The 21,535-nt window shown below is 42.3% G+C and overlaps 1 protein-coding gene across 5 annotated transcripts in view; it reads right to left on the reverse strand.

The window, feature by feature from the left end:
- Positions 1 to 10,496: 10,496 nt before the first annotated feature.
- Positions 10,497 to 21,535, reverse strand: part of LOC113154282 (plexin-A1) — a 163,001-nt gene continuing 151,962 nt past the window's right edge. For 2 of the 5 annotated variants that reach the window (XM_026348383.1, XM_026348382.1), the window contains exons 23-32: positions 20,476 to 20,542; positions 17,303 to 17,449; positions 16,908 to 17,067; positions 16,448 to 16,551; positions 16,087 to 16,183; positions 14,407 to 14,597; positions 12,259 to 12,428; positions 11,730 to 11,942; positions 11,488 to 11,638; positions 11,217 to 11,312 (exon numbers count right to left, since the gene is read on the reverse strand). In XM_026348383.1, coding sequence (XP_026204168.1) covers positions 11,217 to 11,312; positions 11,488 to 11,638; positions 11,730 to 11,942; positions 12,259 to 12,428; positions 14,407 to 14,597; positions 16,087 to 16,183; positions 16,448 to 16,551; positions 16,908 to 17,067; positions 17,303 to 17,449; positions 20,476 to 20,542 — 1,396 coding nt within the window. Of the gene's footprint in view, positions 11,313 to 11,487; positions 11,639 to 11,729; positions 11,943 to 12,258; positions 12,429 to 14,406; positions 14,598 to 16,074; positions 16,184 to 16,447; positions 16,552 to 16,907; positions 17,068 to 17,302; positions 17,450 to 20,475; positions 20,543 to 21,535 lie in introns of all 5 variants that reach the window. The other 3 variants (XM_026348381.1, XM_026348379.1, XM_026348380.1) reach the window with 2 other exon arrangements.

Raw genomic sequence — 21,535 nt, forward strand, 5'->3', positions numbered from 1 at the left:
CAATAGAACAAAAGTGACTCAGTTAATAGAGCAGGTGCCCCTCAACTGTGGGTTAGCGGTTCACAACCCAGCTCTTCCTGACCATACGTCACAGAATCACCAAAATGATTCATCGACCTGCCAGATTTTACTGCATGGAGATGGGACAGCAAATAGCACGAGTACATTTTTACACATAACCTCCAGAAGCTAGCAAAACAAGAGGGCTAACAACAGCAGGTATAAATAAGAGTGAATAAATGTACCTGAGCCATCACTGATGTTATTGGTTACACCTGTGCTTTTTCTGCTGTGAAACATCAAAACATCTGTGGAGACATAGGCGTATTACTCAGAGTGTAACCTATGTACTGTACAGAATCAATCAATCAATTAACCAATAACTTTATTGTCCCCAAGGGGCAGCACTGTAGCACAGAACAGAGCAGCACTCGCAGTCGTTTCTTATTAAGCAGCACTTTCAGTTCTTGGCTCACCCATGGTTTACTGTTAGCATAGACCTTAATCACGTTTTCAGTAATTATGGTTTCCTCACAGCAAGAGATCCAGGAGATGACCACATCTGTTACTTCATCAATATCCTGGGATGATTCAATGAATTCTTGCCACACAGTGCTGTCCAGGCCGCCTTGAAGTTCCATCAGAGCTTCCTCTACCCTACTTTTCTAGTGGTCACCTTTCCCCTCCCTAATAAAGTTAGGGGCATCGGGGCAAAGCGACTGTAGCCTCTGAAGCCTTTGTAGGATGCGCTCAGAGGCAGTGTTTACATTCACCTCAGAGTGGATATAAACTACAGTCACAATCATCTCTTATTCACATGAATACACACACCACCTTTACAGGACGTGTCGGCAGTTGAAGGATCTCGGTCTGTGCGCAAAGGTGCACAAAAGCTGTCCGCGTCCTTCTCTCCCAGCCAGGTCTCTGACCTCTGATACATGTGTCCCTGAAATCATGCTCGTAGGTCACTGGTTTTGTTTTAAAGGGATCGGACATTCATTAGGATGGTAGAAGGCAGGGAAATGGGCGACAGAGGCTGCCGCCTCGCCCGCTGGCGCACACCCCCTCTCACACATTTTAACAACATTAAACAGCATATTTAACAGTTTAAAAAAGAAGAGACAAAGCAGTTCTACTTTTTCTGCAACAGGTCGCAGCCTGCGCATGCGCCCAGATGGACTGGAATATAAAATAAAGTGTCACGTTCAGGGCATCACCCTCAAACAGGAACATTCATCACTAGTTGTGCTAATAAAAATGTCTCACTCTGGCACCACGTTGCAGGTCTGTGCTCATCTTTGTTCTCTGGCAGTCCGGTCATCGATCTGGCTCAGAAACCTGGCTTTGACAAGAGCTCAGGTGGAGGAAACTATGGAAGAGGCTGATAGGATCTCATCTTGGCAGCACCTCCCCTTGGACCCTGGGCTTCTTTCACCTCCTTCCACCTCTCCTTTCTTTTTCTCTCCCTCTTCCTTCCACTTCTTCACCCCACAGGACTCTGTGGAGCGATGGAGGGAAACGGAGCCCAGCCACCTCCACCTGGTCATTATCAGACACACACCTGCTGCCTCTTCCTCTCGCCTATTTCCCTCTGGGGCTCTAACTCTTGCCTGTTTTAGCTTCCTGGTTCTCACTCAACCCTGACTAATAGGGATATCTCATTTTTGATTTGTGGTAATGTATGCAGATGGTTGTGCACTGATGTACTAATGAGTTATTTTTTATCATGTGTATTATCAGTAAATAGTTGTAAACCTAGTGATTATTTACATTTTCTATGTATTTCGTATGATTTCCTTTTTACACGGTGACGCCGATGTGATGTATTTATCCCCAACACCCCTCTGCTTGAAGACAAAATGCTTTGGCGTGAAGTGTGAGGTGCAATGTGCTAAACCAGCTGTTACGACCACTCTCAACTCTTTCCCACAAATCCCGTGATGACTCCTGTCTAACAGGTTACCATGACTACCTGACATTGAAGGCACCTCTCCATCCATCTGAGTAGCAATTTCCTCCACCTTGTCCAGCTCTAAATCTTCCATCTCTTCCTCCTTTCCATCAGTTATTCCCCCTGCAATACAAATGCTGTTCATTCTGAGCAGAGAGGAGAAGGTCACAGCTGCTGGCTTTTTGAAAGCTGTGGCACTAGAAAAACTGAACTAGGTGAACAAAGGTGGGAAAGCAGGAGCCACAAGCAACAGGGGCTATAAAAAATTAATGGCCAATGGCAAAAAGCACCAGGAGTCCTGCAGTATTTGAATTGTGCACCGTAAACTTCACTCTTTGTTGCCTTGATCTACCTGTCTGTGCTGCAGTGGGGGTTTTTTTTTTCCAGGCCATCTGAACTGTGCTGTGTTATTTATTTTTTATTTTATTGCTTTGTTTTGTTTTGTTTATGGAAAAACTACTGCAAGAAAACCCACAGTCAGTTGCACTGCTGTAAAAGCGAATTTTAGATGACAGTGTGCATGCAGCACTGGAATAGGGTACTGGAGAACATGTTGTGTTTCAGTCAGGACAACATGTGCATTCTTCATTCTCAGTAATTGTACTGAGGGGGGATGGCACAGCAAGACGTCTTATGGTCTTTGGTAGTGAATAGAGTGATTTTTATGTACTTTCTGCACAAGGTGATGTACGATCTACCAGGGAATACACACTATAATATCCCTGCTAGAGTACATAAAAGCATTTCTGAATATTTGGCAGCTGGGTGGACTTGTAGATGAGCAGAAGCAGCAGTGCTATCATTCAAAGAACAGTTTGCAGTGAAGAATGATCAGCAGACTGGGAGGGGATCAGACCAGTTTCACCAGACTAACCCAGTCACTGAAAGTGCAGCTGATTGATGCCACATAGTGAAAATGATGCTGGAGAAAACTTATAATCTAAGAAAATGTAATACAGTGATTTATATTGACATTTGTCAGTTCATATACCGGTCCTGGGGAACCTAAGAGTTGTTTGTCCTGAGAAAAAAGAAAACGTTTGATATTCCAAGAACAGAAGCAGGTGAGCGTAACCTCCTCTATCATTTCATTTGGATTTAACCTGGAGCAGAAACAAAAATTACTCACATTTCAACAGTTGTGGCAAGTTGTGGTTAGTACGAGCTGTGACACCCTCTTTCCTGAATTGATACTAGACTAAGCTAATTTACCTCCTGGCTTTATCTTAAGGAAACAGTGTGTTCTATTTTCAGCAGAAATATGCTGCAAAATGTATCTTAATATGGAGCGGTGCAGTCAAATCCTCCTTTGAGCCAAGTTCATTGAATAGACAGATCAGCAGTGCAGTGATATTTGATTATGAAGGTTTTTGAGCCTCTTCTAAGAAGTCAGGGGACTTCTTTAAATGTGACAAGCGTAGAAGGGCGCCTTAAAGAGACAGCTGGTTTTAATGAGGTGGATTGAATTAGACTCCCATGCTAGAGCTATCTTAAGTTCCCTTCTTACACTGAATGTACAGTCATGGAAGCGGTATCCATCTTCTCATCTAACTCTCAGCAGAGAAATGATGAACTATTCCTATAATGCCACAGGTGTTAGTACTAGCAAATGTCAAATGTTTATATGACTAGATTACACACAGGACCCACAGTGAATAATTACATCCGCAGACCAGAGGGCACCGGCACCAAGCTGTGGTTTATGACTGAGAGACGCGGCAATAACTTCTGGGTTTGAGGTTTATCATGAAGACAACATCATCCCATGTGGCATCTACAGTTATGAAATTTAAAGGTCAATAAGAAATCTCCTCCTGTAGGCAGGAAGCGATGCTGGACGACACTTACACCAGCAGGGGTAACACAGCTTCCCTGAGCACCACTGCCCGCCCCAATATACTTTAATTAACCTACTCACTTATCTTCCCGCCACAACCTGGGGAAGAACTCTACATCAGCAGTTAAACCTCAATCTTCAGGTAGCTGTCATCTCTGTTATGCTCAAACACACACGCGCACACACACACACACCAGAGCTCACCCCCATGGTTAATTAATTGAACTAATTAAGGATCCACATGTCAGTTCCATTGCCAAGCAATGTCCGTGCCTTATCTCACTCCCACAATGCACTTGATCACGAGCTGCTGTGTTTCAGACGTCCCCAAGAAGCGATTAATTAATTCATGAACGCTGGGGTCGACGCACCGCAACCATCTGACATCAAAGGAACAGCGGTGAATGCGCGGAAGGACGGTGGTTGTGTAAAGGCAGTGAGCAAAAGTAGCATGTTCAGAACTGCTCTGTTGATCGCACATGAAAGGGCGACAGACAAGCTGAATGTGAAGGTTAAAGGGCAAAGCTTAGTCTTAATCTTTGAGGGATTTAAGAAGCATCTGGCATCCTCTGATACGCCTAATCACCACAAATAATTTATTATAGCGTCGTCTCGGACTACGAAACTAAATGTAAACATATTCTTTCCATTTCATCCATTCCATTTTGTTATCTTTAAGGAACATGCAATGCAATATTATCTATTTTGACTGCTACCCATCGCAACTAATTACCGAGCAGGGAAATAACAGAGCGACTTATTCAACTTATTGTCTAAAGAACTGCTCTTTTAAGAGTCATTCAAATAATTGGAGAAAAAATAAGCAAAGTGAAAAAAATGTGTACGTATCTATTTGACTTCTTTGTTGTGCCCCTTCAAAAGCGTAATGCCACAGCAGACCTAAAAAGATTCTTTCTATTCTCCGAGGAAAACCAGCGCCTTTCAAGTTTGGTTCACTGAAGCTGCAAGACACAGGGAAAGAAAAAACATTGCAGCCACAGACACACATTTGAATATCAAAAGGGGGCTGTATTGTGTGTTTGTTGAGAGGGTTTGTGTGTTGGTGCGCGTGAGGCAGAAAGACAGAGACGGGGCCACTGTGGACTGCAGCCATTAGCAGCAATTCCAAAGCATTTTATCAATCTGCTGTGAACCATCAGCTAGTTGAGTCGTGATTAAATTGACTGACAGTGTCTTGTGTGGGAAGTCTGCAGTTGACCTCTCTGACCTCCAGACTGCACACAAACCAGCCATGCATGCACACGCGGAGCTGATAATAAACTGAGGGCACGTGAGAGCAATTTTGCACACACACAGCCACAGACGAGCGCAGCGATGCCCAAATACTCAGACACAATTGATCTCTCCATACTTAAGCGGATATGTGGGGTGGATGGGCTAATCGGAGAGACTTCTCCACATCCTGTGGGGGGGAGGGCATGACCCATCACCTGAAGGGGAAGACAGGCGAATCAGACAGACCACCTCCTCGTATTCGCAGCAGGGGCTCTCCACAGGGACGATGTATGTTGTCCTCTGTGTGGGTGTATGTGTGCATATGGGGAGGAAGAGAAGATCAAAAGGTGAACAAGGTGACTCTTGAACGTCAAGCTGAGTGAATTTTTGTTTTGTAGCAGTTTGACTCAAGCAGAAAATGATGCAATGTGTCGAACGAGGAAGTAAAAATGTCTAAAGTTTTCAGTTTACACATTAAATCATGAATGAGATGCTACAGATGAGCTCTTTCAAAGCTCAGCAACACTCACAGTATATAGATTGTCAACCCATTTGTGTTAATCAGACATCAGGAGGCCTTGAGTAGCAGGGAATGGATTTTCTTTGGCCCTGACGAGGGGACACCGTCCATAATGGTCTCTACCTGTGGAGAAATTAACAAACCAGTCAGCAGAGAGAAAGAAGTTCCACTCAGCCTCAGATATGCTGAAAGTTTCCCTTAAATCACTGGCTTTGATAGGTTGCCTTGATTTTCTAAAGGACATTTCTAGCTTTTGATTAAACTATCAAAACTATGTGAGGGACAGACATTAGTGCCTTTTTGCTAAAGGAAGCCGCCTGGGGCGACTGCGGAGTCAGATTTGAGGAGTCTTTGCTGCAGAAATTGAATTTCACATAAATACTCATATAAACATAACGATTGTTAATACAAATCTACTAATTAGAGCAACTTTAACTTCACCTATCCACTTCCTGGAGTGCTGCTGGTGGATGCTTTTATATGTAACGCAGCACAGGCCACATCTTTACTGAATGTTCCTGGTGTGACTGTGTTTCTGTTTGTGGTGGGCTGAAGGTTGGCAGCACCTGCGCTTAACACCCACTGCTTTCCTTCACACTCTCTCTCACACATGCACAAATATTTCTGTGCACCATAAGTTAAGAACAGTGACAGTAATCCATCTGGTAGCAGCCCCCGACCGGTCACGGCTGTCACCTTTGCCTTGCCAGGAGCAACTGAACCGCTCACCAGATTTAGGGGTCCTATAGATACCACTGCCATTCACGGTGCCCCAGTTCCGCCAGGCGCTTGATGCAACGCACACTGACAGATACCAAAGGACTCTTCAACTAAAATAGACTTCCAATTTCTCTGGGTTCAGCGTGTGATAAAACACAGAGCCCTCTCTTCAATTGTAACTAAACCAGATTAAAGAGGAAAGGGGAGGGGGCAAATATACTGTAGATCATGGCTTTATTAACTATGGCAACAGATTCTTGCATGCAAGGAGCGGTGGAGGGGGGTGGGGATGGGGTGTGCTTTGTAAGGAATTTATCATAATGTTGGCACTGCAAGATCATTTGCCTCTTGACAGGATCATTACGAGATTCAGTGCTGCCACGACCATTACGCAATTTCAGCGTTCCTCCTTGGATGGAATTTTAATTGAATTAGCTCGGCTGGTTACACATGGTGCGAACGATAACATTTTCTGTCTATCTGGGCTCGCTGACTGGGGGTGGGGAGGGAAGTGCTGATGGTTTAGGCAGACCATGAAAAAAAGGACAAGGTGGTTTTAGATTCTTTCGTATGTGCTTCATTTCTGATCTCGTCTTCCTATTCAGCAACATGCATGCCATGAAAGTCCCAGGCCTATCCTATCCGAGCCAGCTGACACACTGCTGCATTATACACCGAGAGCCACTCTTTCATGTAAGTGCCCGTGCAAAGCAGAGGGCACTGCAAGCATGATGTATGGTTAAGGGGTAAACGTGGTAGTATTAACGCCTCCGGAGAACATGCCGCCACTCAAGTACATTCTCATAAGAATGATTAATGATGCTAGTCATGTTATGAAAGGCAGAGAGACAGAGGAGGGAAGCTATCATGCTGCAGGCTGACAAGGAGGTCTCATTTGACGCTGAACATTTTGAACCTTAATTCTTTGATACTAAATGATACAGCCCATTAAGAAGCTAGAATTGGTGTGGGCTGAGTAATACAGGAAATCTTTCAACACAAGTGCACATGCAACACAACATTTGTGTAATACAATTTGCATAAAATGCTAATCTATTCAGTGTTACACTGAAGGATACAAGGAAGTTTTAAATGCAGCCATGCTGGAAACGTAGCCTCAAAGAAAAAAATAACAGAGAAAAAAGAATAACTTTTTTAAAAACTATGAACTATGGGTAGATTCTAGCATGAGTAGTTAGCATACGATTTAGCAATAAACAAGTTTATTTTAAATTTGTTAAAACCGGATGATGGTGCTGGATGAAAAAAAATATGTGAAAAAATTCCAAGCCACATTTTATTTAGCAAAAAATGTTTAATCTCTCCTTGATGTGTGTTTATTTACAAGTAGTAAATCTGCAAAATAGGAAATAACAGAATATTTACACAATGAATGTTAACCTGCAAACGTGTGACAGTCGCTTCAAGTCTGAAACTCTAAAAATGTATCAGGTATTGTATTAAAATTCCTTTGCCAACTATGATATCCATATGCTTTGTTTCCTTGGATCATATGTAACTTCCATTTTGACCAGAAAAAAAAAGTTTTTTGTATTTTTTTTTTTTTTTTTTTTTTACAGATTAGGAATATCAGGAATGATACCAGGACATTTCATTCAGCTGTGGTCTGGAAAGGCAAATTTGTGACTAACCGTGTCAAAATAGCCGAGAATTAAACATGAGATACATGACAATGTGCTGAATCCGCTCACACTGAAGGCAGCGCAGTAAATTTCACTTGTTAATTTGTTCTGATTTGACAGAAAAACAGCGTAAAACCCAGCAAGTCTCTGTCAAACTACAGCCAGCATGCTGTTCTGTTTGACAAGTCCTAAGTCAGCAACTGATGCTGGCTCCTCCTGATGACACCAAAGACAACAGACATACCTTAAACAACCTTGGTAACAATAAATGCAGGTCAATTATCTAAACAATGTGAAGTAAAGGACAGAGAAGTAGATGGAAACTTTCTCTCGACATGTGTCCAGTCTTGCAAATCAGGTCAATCTTAAAGGCAAGTAGCCATGCAAATGACTAACAAGCCGTCAGCAGTCACTGAATCATCCAAATTCCACCCAGAAAACAACACAAATGAAGCATGAACCTGAGAATGGATTGAGAATGTTTTGCGTGTCTTTAAAAACCTTTTTCCAACTGGACACTGCAGCCTCAGTTAGATTTTGTTTGTGTGCTTCTGCGGAGAGTGAGCAGATTTGTCCCTACTGTATATTGTACTCACACAGATCATTCAAAGGGCCGCTGTTAACAGCTCCGCCGAGCTCTGGTCTCAGCAGTCATCTATTTCCTTGCCACATGATCTACAGTAAGAGCACTAAAATGTATGAACGCAGCAAAAAAAAAAAAAAAAAAAAAAGCCAGCTGTATACTGAGAAAAACAAATGTTTAAAATGTGAAGTGGAGTTTTCAATCCTGTTTCTATGCTAACATGGGCACAGTGGTCCCTCAAGACTGTTTTTGGCAGGTAGAAAGTACGCTATCAAGTCCCAATGGATTTCCAGTTGAAGTGGGCTCATACTGTATATGCAGCCGTATACAACAATGTCACATCTCCGACACAAACCAAGCGGTGGATTAACATTAATTTGGGGAAGTGAGCTCACCATTATTTGGATGTTCGAGAAGATTGTAAGTTTTTTAAGGAACCTGGCGTAAAAAACGGACAGCGACAGCATTTATGATCAGCATAAAATGACAGCCCTAAAGTCTGATACAAAACACAAAGGTACAAGAGTTAAAGCAGCAAGTCACATTTCCATCACAAAGACACAGATGCTCATCTGATGCAACAATTTCATTTCGATCCTTGAGATCAAGAAAATAAACCTCGATTTCGGTCAAGTACTTCAACTTCAGGCAAACCAAAGAGAATTTTGTCTTCTGTGTACCGTAAAATGTACAATTTACATGTTGAAAATAAACAAACAGAAAAACTCAACCTGATTACAAAAGAAAAATGGCAGACAGCTTTTGTTCCTCATGAAAAATTATACAATTTACAAATGAAAACATCAACAAAAACATTATACAGACCACAGTTTGGTTTTTCGGCAAGCAGGGAAAGAAAAAGAAAAAGAAAAAGAACCAGGAAACATTATTTCTCACCACACGGTCAAAACCTCAGACTTCCAGACTTAAAAAAAAAGAGAGAAACAAAGAAATCCTCTTAAAAGAGCAGTAATAATAATAATAAAAAAAAAAGCTTAAGCCACAAATGGCAATAGGCTAGTTTTGAAACAAGAGCTGCAGGCTAAGGGGAGGATTACTCAGCCTTGTGTAGCTAATGAACAGAGGTGTCTCACCTCTGTATCTTTCTATACCCCCTCCCCATGGATAAAAAGCTAAAACCCCTGTCTCACATAGATAGGTTCGAGGTGGAGAGAAACACTCTGTATATCTTTTCCTTGCCCCTCGACTTGATTATTAACTTTGAGAAAAGAGGGGAAAAAGAAGTGGCTTTTGGCTGAAAACAGCTTTTCCTACTTCATCACTGAGGGGTTTGGCTAAGTGCAACCTGACCTTATTGTGGCTCCTGCAAAGACGTAAACAGAGTCTGAGAGCACCGAGACTTTTGCTTTGCTATAACAGGACTGCGTTGGAAAATTAATGACCCTTCAAGGAATGGTAAAGATAAACCCAGAACCAGTGGAATCCTAACGGTTAGATACGGTGGCTACGTGGTAAACGAGAGTATTTCAGGTAGTGCAATGTAGCTCCTTCATTGTTCAGTCACATTACCGTGATCCACCAACTCGTCACTTCCTGACCCCTGAAGAAGAGAATCGGCTGCGGCGCCAGACACCGACGTGGCCATGATAAAGCAATAATCCTGCGAGTATATATTTGGTTTCCTGAAACCAAAAGATTGCACTGATTGAATCACAACAGCAACTTCATGTTTGTAACCATGACACCGTGAACTCAAGATGGACAGCTATCTTATTTCCCGCCATTTTAACAAGGATCTCGTGATGCGGGTCATGACTCAATTCTCTTCAGTCACTAGGCATGTTCATATTTAAAATCATACGGTAGCACATTCCATCTAACAAAATGTCTTTGCACTAAACAACATTCAAAGAAAACATGGCACAGTACGACTTTTTTTTCTTTTTCAGCGTTTTTTTTGTCTACGTTGTTTCTTTTTTTTTTTTGTACTTCAAATATCAAATCATGTTTTATTGTTCTATTTTTATTGTGTATGCCGGTTCAAAATGAAAAGGAAAACTATTTTTTTTCTCCCTAATCTTTCTTTAAAAATGTAGCTGTATTTATATATAATATCTATATAGTCTTCCTTTGTAACGTTTCTGTAAATTGTGCAAATTCAGCAGTAATACAAGTGGCGAGAGATCACAGAGTGGGCAGTTGATTACATTTATACAAAAAAAAAAACGAAACAAAAAAAACGTTTAAATCTGTGACACTTGTTGAAGTCACGTGACCTAGAGAGCCTCTCTCTACTGGCTCATCACAGATTGGTCCATCCTGCTAAAGATGCCATATATGGAGTTCCTTCTCAGGCTGTCGTCAAATCTTTCCTGACAATCGCAACAAAACTCCTGGAAAACAAAATCAAGCAAACCACAAACACCAACATCCACAATAATCAAATGCTGTCAGCCGACATGTTCGTCCATGTATGCTTGTGTGAAAATGTCCAGTGTCCCAGTCACTCACAAAGACACGTGCCCTCGCACTGCATGGGGCTGCAGACAAAACACACACATACACATGTAAGCGCACACACGTCCGCCCATCTCTGCCGTAACCCCCTCGGTTTGCAGTGTACTGCTTCAGTCCTTTTGCAGTTCGTCTGTCGTATTGTTGGGGGTTTGAGTTTTGTTTGTTGTCTGGATGAAAGGAGCGAGGAGGAGAGACAGATGGAGAGAAGGAGTGAAGAGAAGAAGGAGATGGAGGGTTCTGGATGGTCCTCAGCTGGTCAGGGCCATTGTGTCGATGACCTGCTCCAGCTTGCTCCTCAGTCTCTGTCTCCTCGCCTGCTCGTCCCGCTCCAAAGCTGACAAGATCTGGAGAAAGGGCGAGAGGTCAGCGAATGCAACAAGAACAGACGTAGACACAACTCTGCTGCTCTGAGCTACAAATTTTTTAAGAAATGTCCATTTATTAGTGTCATAAGTCTATTTTTGGCATATTTACGCCTCAATAGGTGGTAAACTGTTATCTTAACAGCTGATATCTCACCTCGTCCTTGTACTTGACGATGTAAGAGTAGATCTCGTGTAGGGCTGACATGCTGTTGAACTGGTTGGCGTGCAGACGGGACTGCTCTGCTAGGTAGGCACTCATATCCTGGTCGCTGATGGCCGGCATCCTCGAGATGTCAGAGTAGTACCTGCAGAGATGCAAACCGAAACAAATTAAAGCTCTCCGATTCTGTGGAAACGCACTAAAAGATAAAACACGTTTAATATTTGTTCATGTACCTTTCTACCCAGTTCTTGTAGTTGGGGATGTCTTTAGCATATAGCAGCTTGTTGGAAGGCGAGTCCTTCCCCAGTTTATGCTCTGATGTTGAACATGAGTCCATGAAGGTCTGAGCCACCACAGACAAGCAGGCATCCGTAATGCTGTTCTTGTGAATGTCAAAGACGAACTGTGGGTTCTTGATCACATTCACCCAGAACCTCAGTGGAAGACTGTAAGGATGGTTGGAAAACAGGGATGAGGTGGAAGGAGGGAGAAGAAGAGTTAGACTTTGAATGACTTGACAAGCTGTTAAGGTGCAGAGAGGACTTCGGAGAATGAAGCTGCATTCACTGGCCGAACAAAGGATGAGTGATAAAGCACCCGAGGCAGGGGAAATAAGAACACTGTTCATTCTTCTGCACCGTCAGTGTAAAAAGTGCTGGCTTACAGTCTAATTTGTTTCACACTACAACAACTTTTTTTCATACCTCTAATGAGACACCTACCAGCTACCAAATACTACCAACAATCAACACACCAACTCACCAATTGCTCTTCCAAGTGTGCCGTACGTCAGGATCTGATATTGAGTGTTTGTCTGCCTGCTCGTCCAAGAAGTCAAACATGTACTTGATGGCGAGAGGCAGGGCGCTGCCTCGGTGCGCTGTGCTGAAGATGGTTTCAAACAAGTCATCTACAAACTTCTGGAGTGTACCCTGAGTAGGAGAAGCAACACTGGATTGGTTACTTTGAAATGAAGAGTGTGTGCTAATAGAGGATGTAATATGATTTAATGTCGCTTTTAACTCTGAAAATGTTCTGGAAAAGCCTCCAAGCTCACGTCTGTGTAATTTGAGCTGTGATTACAGACCTTTGAGCCTATGAGGCTACACACCACTTTGTATAAAACAACTTTAAAGAGCAGACATACTAATTGTAGGGTAAGTATCTCTATCATTGGTAGTTACACTTGGTTAAGGAGTGAACTAAGTTACAGTACCACTGAACCACTGCCTCTGCCTGCACATTTCCTCACTGCTGGCGATGGTCTGGCTGTAGGCAATGGCTGCCAGTAGCAGGTGTGTGGGGATTACAGTGCTTTGCTTTTAGTACTCCAACTCTCTGTGTGTTTGTGACTATGCTGGGTGCTCAGTGTTTTTAGAGTATTCAGGGTCCCAATGAGAGTTCAGCCTGAGGCTGTTCTCCAATGTTTTTTTTGTTTTTTTTGCCACATCACACAACTTTGGAGATTCTGAAACCTCACAAACTCTAAAGGTGAAATCATTTGATATTTCCCACTAGTACCTTCTTTTTTGTTTTCAAGTATCCAGGCCGCCTTTTACAAAACCTTATTTAAACCAGCCAGAAGTAGAATGTGCAGTTTTGTATTCATTCACACAGCCACAAATCTGCTTCCTAAGTACACAAAGCTGTGGGGGCTGTAATAAATAAGAACAAACTGCAGCGCTCTAAGTTACCCCCATTGTCTTCCTCTGGCTTGCATGTTAATCATTTCCCAATCGAGGCATCATCGATGCCGCTAACCTTGCACTTTCCTACCTGGAGCTAAAACAATGGAAATCCCAAACTAATGAGTATAACGTTGGGGAAAAGGCTGAGCTGAATCACCGGGATAGTTAGTACTTGCAAATGAGAGCAAAAGCCTAACATTGATAGGAGGAATGTACTGGCAGTGTCAGTGCTTGTGTTCATAAACTATTTGCTAATGTGTATAACAGTCTGCATTAGTGCTCCTTTTGAGGAGCTGAGATCCATGTGCATGTTGTTTATATGGAGCCCTCTCAACCTTTACCAGACAAGCCATTGCTTTATTTCTCACTTCTTAATAACTAATGGGTAATAATCCATGTCAGATATTTCTCTGACTCAGATATGTGCAGATACATACAGTAAATGTAAGTAGGCTTGAGTCAACTCAAGAAAGATGCATGAGAATGAGTCTTATTTTTGAGGAAATCAGAAGGAAATTTGAGTGAGTGATTGATTTAATGATTTATTTTTTGTTTCATCTCGATTGGTCACTGAACTGGAGAAGCAAGTTATTTTTTAAATTTTCTATGGACATTTTAGTTTCTGCGGGCTACATAACTGTGTAGGTCTATTAATCCTAATATAATTGTTCATGCTACTTTAATCTCATTGTAATTCATTTAATTAACATTTAATATAGAAAATGTGAGATTTGAAGAATTGCATTTTATGACTTTTAAGTCATAAAAAAGTGATGATTAGTGATCTTTCTCTCTCCAGGAAACAGAAACACTGGGCCCAACTCCAAATAATCTTTCAGATTACCATCGAAAGACCTGCAGCTTAAAAACCTGAGCATGGATTCCACAGTTAGGTCTGGATGTCTAGAAATTTGGTGAGTAATGATCGCAGGGTAAAGGCCTGACTGAATAAGCCCTGAGGCCACCAACAGAGGGCCCAGTAACACCGACCACACAACTCAATAGTCAAAGGTCAACCTCCTAATTAAGACACACATTATGCCTGCGCATATGTGTGTCTTTGTGCAAAAGGTTATGAAAAATGTTAATGAGCTTTGAGACCAGTACCAAACAAAGGTCAACAGAGGGTGCTGGTAGAAGTGGGACACATGACGGTATGGTAGCATGTAGGTTTTGGCTAAAGGTGTGTGGGCATGTGTGTCAATATCCAACTTGTCTGTACCTTGGTGGCCAGGAGTCTGGTCAGGTAGATCTCAGAGACCATCTTGCTCCCTCTGTCCCCTTCCCTCTGATCTGAGTGGTCGTGGTTCTTGACCAGGTGCCACAGTTTGGTTCCGCTCTCGAGGTCGGGGGTGATCATGGGAGTTCGGGAGCGCAAGCTGTCTGGACTGCTGGCTGTCCTCAGCATGCTCTCTATGAGGAGGTAAAGGACAAGATGAGGAAAAGTGAGTGATGAGGACAACAATAATGGTAGGACAGAACAAATGCATAAGACAAATGCATAGCTGTACATATATTTGGAAATATTTCTTTTTTAGGAAGGTACATATGAGGAGGATTATCCAGTGTAATGTTCTGCCTCTTTAGGAAGTTCAGATATTAAAGTCATGTACTGAACTGCTGATCTGGAGCTCTATAATATTGAGCTACATTGTGTGCTTAATTGTAAATTAAGTAAAAATTTGCAGGAAACAAATTTAGCTTTGCCACAAGACAAACAGTGCTCAAATCTGACAATAAGGTGCAACCTAATTTCAACTAATTCCACTTTAACTGGGAGTCAATTTCTTGAGCCTAGTCTTGCTGTGGGTCTGAACCAGGGTTCTTTGGTTGATAAGGTAAAAGTATTATCAGATAAATATAATCTGAATACATAAATCAAGCAGCTCATAACTTGGTGCCAGTCTGCAGGTCATGAAGGTATCATTTTCTCTTAATTACCATTTCAAGGAGAACTAATTTAAGCTACACAGGGAGAAAGAAAAACACACATGAATACAAAATCTGGGGCAACTACAGAGAGCAAAGTCTCTGTGTGAAGTTAAAAGCATTTCTGAAAGGTGACAGCTTCCTTTACTTGCATGTCACTCTTTCATTCCCAAGTAAATTTGTCTGTCACTCTCTCTCCTGCTCCCTCCCACCCTCCCTTTGTTGGACAGTGATCCCCTATTTGTGACACAGGGCACTGCGCTTTTAGTTTGAATGCTTGTCACTTGCGTGGCAAAGCAGGAAGGGATTGAGAGGTTCAAAATGTCAGGACAGAATGTGGAACAGGGAAGTATAGGGTAAGTGTATTGTGGGTGTTATTGAGTATTATGTGTTTGCCATGGTGGGAGAGCGCAGGGACAGTTACTGTAGACTAGTGTCTGGATCTTATGTAGCAGGATGTCATCTGTTTGACTTGTTAGCAAATTCAGGTTGTTGTTCTTAAGCAAACAAAGACATTGAATCGAGTCAGATTTTATTTATATAGTCCAATATCACAAATTAGATTTTAGTGGCTCAACAATCTAGACACACCTTACAGCAAGTACTTTTAGTTAGTTAAACATTAAAGTAACTATGTTTATGGCAGGATACCTCCATCGGACTTCATAGTTATGCTGGACTGTGCTGTGATCAACCAGAGTCTTAAAAGGGTTGGAGGAGATAAATGTGATTGTGTAAATGATAATGATTTTTTGTGTCCAGATACAGGTAACTGTATTTTAACAGTAGGTTCACTGGGTACAGTGTGTTAATAATGGTTTAAAGAAAAGGTGGAACAATTAGTCCACCAGCAAAACACAAAACAGGTTTATTTAGAGAGATCTGCACACATTAGTAAATGAGGATACACATATATACACACAGACATACACACTTACAAAACACACACATACACACACACCTTCTTTCGTACCGTATCTGCTGAGGGACTTGGTGAATGTGGAGGAGTTGGAGATGTTGTAGGCTGAGTTCTGTTTAGGCACCAGGGCAATCACTGAGCCATCTGTCACCTGGAACAGGATTTTCAACAACAGTTATTGTTGCACAAAAAGTCCAGCAGCAAGAAATTAGTCCAAACACACAAACTTCAACTTATTTCCTGTTTAGAAACAAAATGTGATTTGAACACATGACAAAAACATTGTTTCACTGCACTGAAATCTACTGTATCTCCAACAGTAACAACCATAAAACCTACTGATGAACTTGAACAAATTAGAAAGCAACAAAACACACAACAATATAGGATTTATGTTCCTCGAGGAGTGCAGTACCTGATAGTGAGCCAGTGTGTTGAGTCTCTTCCAGTCATTGTCTATCTTAGTGGTGACATCCTCGTCCTGAAGGATGATGCGAGCAATCCTGCCCTGCCGCCATTCTGTCATTCACAGAAAGAGAGCTTGTTAGCTTGTTTATGGTTTTTTAATATGAGGAAACTAAGACAGACACGGGGAATACAGTGCATATGACCCCTACTTGGGTACACCAAAAGTCAAGATGCTGTGACTAGCACTGTTCAGTTACTTAACACAATTCAGCATGGGTGTCATGCATAATTCAAGTGACTTTTGGGTCCTCGTATATTTTTCTACAGAATCACCTCTTCGGTCTGAAGGGCCCCCTCCTGCTTTAGAGTTCTTGAAAGGATTTCTCCTTTACCCCCCGTGGAAGCGCACCTGTGCTCTGTGTCTATACGTGTGTGTGCGTGCACATGGCAGCTTTTCCTCTCCTTACCCAGGTCCATATCTGAGGCCTTTGGTCTCTGGGAGTACGGTGTGCCCTTGTATACAGCATCCAGCAGCTTCTCCTTCACTTGCGTGACCGTATCACAGTTCAGGCTCTTAACTGTCACTTCTGCAGCGTTTTCATTCTCTGGATTTACGCAGTGCAGTGTCTAAAGGTGGAGGTCAAAGGGAAATAGGGTAAAGGGCACTGAATACCAGTAAGTCAATGCACAGTGTAAACCAGCAAGACCCTGTGATCTGCAAATAAACACTAAATACAACAATTCCTACTGGCTTCTATCTTATTTTATTTCATTGTTATTTATTTACTTAATTTTGGTCTTTAGTGTGGCCAGTGTTTAAATATCTGGTGAAGTGTCCACTGCGCTATGTATTTATACTGACCAGCGTCTTGTAGTCAATCTGTTGTCTGATGAGTTTGTCTTCGCTCAGTGAGTAGCGTGCCTCTCCTGTGATCGCATCTATAGGACCCTTCTCCATTTGCTGCTTCATGGCACAGTACAGCATAAAGAGAGGCTCCCCAGCACACTCCTGGAAACAGAGAGGGAGAGGTGGAGAAGGAAGAGAGAGACAGGTAGAAGTGAAAGGCATGAAGAGGATCAATGTAAACAGAAGGAAGACAGATTGTTAAATAGCAAACTACAAATGCAACTGAGCAGAAACTTTACCTCTAAAAAAAGTGCACAACAGCAAAAAGTGCAAAAGCTTTGCTGAGCAACTCTCCAATTATATTTCTAATCTTCTTTAAGCCAGCCACAGGCAGAGCAGTAAAGGACGAGGCCATGGCCTGTGTTGGCTAACAGCTTGCTGAAAACTGACAGAGAACAACACACCCATGCCGTTTCTCCTCTCACACATTCAAGCCTCATCCCCTGTGTCTCTTCTTCGGAGAAAAAAAAAAAACACCCTTTATACATCTCTCTGTGTGTAAGTGAGTGAGTACGAAGAAGAAGGAGCAGACAAATCAGAGAAAGTGTGAGTGTGAGTGAGTGGCAATTGATGGAGGAGTTAATAGAAGGTTAACGACTGAGGGGTGAAAAACGCTTGGAGAAGCACTTTGGTGTGTGAGACGTGTCAACCAGGCAACGAGCACTGGGATGTTGGTCCCCCGTCTCGCTCTCCGTAGTTTCTCTCTCTCTGTTTTACCTCTTTTTCAGTCAATCGCTCTGCTGGCCAGCCAAGTAGGTACTGTCAGCTTCTATAACGTCTCGGCTCCTCTTTCAAACATAATTCTAGTTTATTACAGATTGAAACTAATTTTCATACTGTAGGAGTGTAGCATCATTGCTGAAAACACCTCAGATGGGGCACGAAGTTTAAATGTCGGTGACCTAGGTTAGCAAAATTCATTTGAAATAGGGAACAAAGCCAAACTATACAATGATTCTGTCAACAGTCTGATTTCTGGTTCAACTTTGACCTGCAGAACTATACTTGTTAAAGCTGAGTGCTAAAATACTAACAGCAATGAGGCCACTGACATTTCTAATGAGATTCATGGTCCTTTGTCTAAACTGCTCACAGCTCACGAATAAAGAGTCTGAAAAAAGGGGTCACTAGAGGACACTGCTTGGTTTGATCTTAAGTCTAAAGAGTTGAGAACTACAGTGTGGGTTTGTTTGCAACAGCTCTTTGTAGCACTGCTGCTGTTCTCAGGTCTCACCAACTACATAAAGTAAATAATGATTATAACTGAAAAAAGATACAAGAAACTGGAATTACCACTTAAAAGTTGTCCATTTCTCACATTTCCAAATGTACCTGGTCTCATAATATTTCTCAAATGAATGCTGTTTAACTAATGATTCATATTTTCCTCTTTAAAACCCTTCAACATGCAACATTGTGCCTGGAGGCAGAGGAAGTGTGCTGCAAGCTCTGCCCTCCGCCCCTCAGCTGGGCACGTTCATGCATACGCATGTCAGTCATCTTGCTGAGCTGTCAGATGAACTCTGTGGGATAATCTAGCACCACCTGCCTCCTATGGAGAAAACATAACACCGTGGCAGACGTCCGCTCTGTCTAGAAGCATACAAAGCATGCATGCTGCATCTCAACCCTTTTGTCACCATCAGCCGGTTCTAGTGTGGATAAACAGTACTTTTGCTCCAAGTTAGTAAAAGGCTGACGCACATTTACTTTTCCTATGTTTTGATTTCAGTTTCCTGTTCCCACAATTCTAATGTATCCTTATATTGTACAAGAGAAATCTGAAGTTTTACCCAAAGCAACATACCGGGTGCAGAAACAGAGTTACCCTGTGACTCCCCATTCACTCAAACAAGCCAGAGCAAAGAAGGACAAATGAACTCCTAGAATGGGGTAATGGATAAAAGGATTTGCTCTTACTCTTGTTCCCTTTGGTAGGTAAAAGCTCCATCTATTTCCTCCCTTTGAACAACTACTTGACCTTTACCCATCTCTATTCACACCTGGCTGAACCTTGAAATTGTTCCAGGCTTTTCTTTTATGTGACCCTAAAAACTCAGTCGAAAGAGAGGTGCTGAATTGCAGAGGTTAGATAAAAGCTCGGCTGGTAACCTTGCTGCTGGCTACACCAAGCTTTCACTTCAGTACTCATTTTCCCAATGTCTCCATTTCCCCCTTCCCATTCTCCTATCCTCTTTGTTCCTTTTTTCTCTTCCTTTCATCCTTCTGTAATCACTTCTGCCTCTTCTTCCTCTGTCTAACCAGGTTTTCCTCTGCATTCTACCACCTTTCCCTGTTCTCTCACTGCTGTTTGTGTCTTTTCTAAAGTTCACAGACACAGCTGTTCTGAAGGATCCCAAAATCTTCCCTTGTTTCTAAACCCAACTCTGGCTGTCCAGTTGTGCATATGGAGCCAAAACACACACATGCACGCTCACTCAAACTGACACACTCACACCAACAGATGCTAACTGGGACCCCCGGGGGCTTGGCTAGTTTACTGTCCATCAGAATGTCTGTCCTGGCAGGGTTTAAGGCCCCGCTGCTAACTGATTAGCTGCAGCCGTGTTTGAATGTCTAACATTTGAGTGTGGAAACATGAATTTAGCACAGTTTAAGCCTCAAAAAGTTTCCCTGTGATTCCATATCAGAGGAGGAGGAATTGGAAAAGAGAAAGAAAACATACAGACGCATAGAAATGAGAGAATGCATTTCTGTATCATCTCTGGTTTCCTCTTTTGCTAAGCCCCAAAGCTCTAAGGGGGGATATAAGAATATGCAGGCACACAGACACACACACGCACACTGATTCTAAAAGGGTCCAGCCAGGGACACAAAGAGGAAGGACAGGTTAGTGCGACAGTCTATAGCAATCACAACAACATGACCAGCTGTGTCTGAACAGCGCTTCAGACGTGCAGATTTCTCAGTTCTGGGAAAGAAGAATTTACCTCATGAAAGGCAAAAGAGTAAGGGATAGGTAGCCCACTGCCTCCACCTTATCTAATTCTGCAGCTGTGAATGTGTGTGTTAGTGAGGCATTTTTCTACTCTCAAACACCTGCCTGTATTAGTATTGCTTCTGAAGTTGTGTGCGTCTGTGGGTGTGTATGTGACTGACAGTTTTACCTTCAGGAACTTGTAAAGCAGGAAGGTGAACCAGTTGGTGAGCATCTTCTCAGCAACAGACTCCGTCCTGGGAGAGAGATGAAAGGAAAGAGAAGAGAGAAAGGAGAAGGAGAACGGGTGAGGGTGAGAGGGAAATAACACAATAAGAAAAACAGAGAATGACAGTGAAAGGAGGGAGAAAGAAAAAACAAACATTAGATTTTATTTTTGCCACCACCTTACTGAGCAGCACATAAACTTTAAAAATAAATAAATAAATAAACAGACTAGGGAAGGTTTTGGAGTCTTTCCAATCTGATGCCTGTTTCAACACCCAGACAATCTGTGGGTGTAGAGCAACACTTTCATCAGAGGTGGAAAAGGCCTCACACATCAAAGAGAACGCGCGACATTATCAGTCGTTGTGCAGTTAGCCTTCAAACATCCTATTTTCTTGCTTCACCTTCACCCACCACCACCACATGCAAACAAATTAACTTGGCAAAACAAACCCCTGCATTTCTTTCATTGTTTCACTCACCCCCCCCCCACACACACACATTTTTTCCCCTTCAAGCAAACCCACTCATCTTCATTAAAAACACAGCGATTAGTATAATACGCTAACTTCTCTCGTTAATCACAAAACTGCCGTGTAATAAGGGGAACCTCTGCACGTGCACGCTCTTGTGCAGACACATGTGAACAACCAGCGAATGAAATGAAAACAGGGCAATTAAAAGGCATTGTAATTAGCGGACTTGCATCTAATTAGTTAAACAGCTGAAAGGGAGAGTAAGGGTGTGTGTGGGTGGAGGTTGTCCAAAATAAATAACTAAATAAATAAAATTATTCCCTCTTTGTCTTTGTCCTCACATTCCCCCATCTCACTTTCACCATATTTCCTTTTCATATTAGTCTTCTACTGTTACTGCGTTGTGTGATTAAGATTCAATTTTTACCTCTAGTACAATGTGTCCCTTTTATGTCATTAATATTGCACAGGTTTCTAAAAGGTGAAGAAAGCTGCAGCACATGAGAGTGTGAGAAGATATTTTCTTGCCAACCTTGCACAGAAAAG

This window comes from Anabas testudineus, chromosome 5 (genome assembly GCF_900324465.2).
Source record: "Anabas testudineus chromosome 5, fAnaTes1.2, whole genome shotgun sequence".
NCBI classification, from domain to species: Eukaryota; Metazoa; Chordata; class Actinopteri; order Anabantiformes; family Anabantidae; genus Anabas; species Anabas testudineus.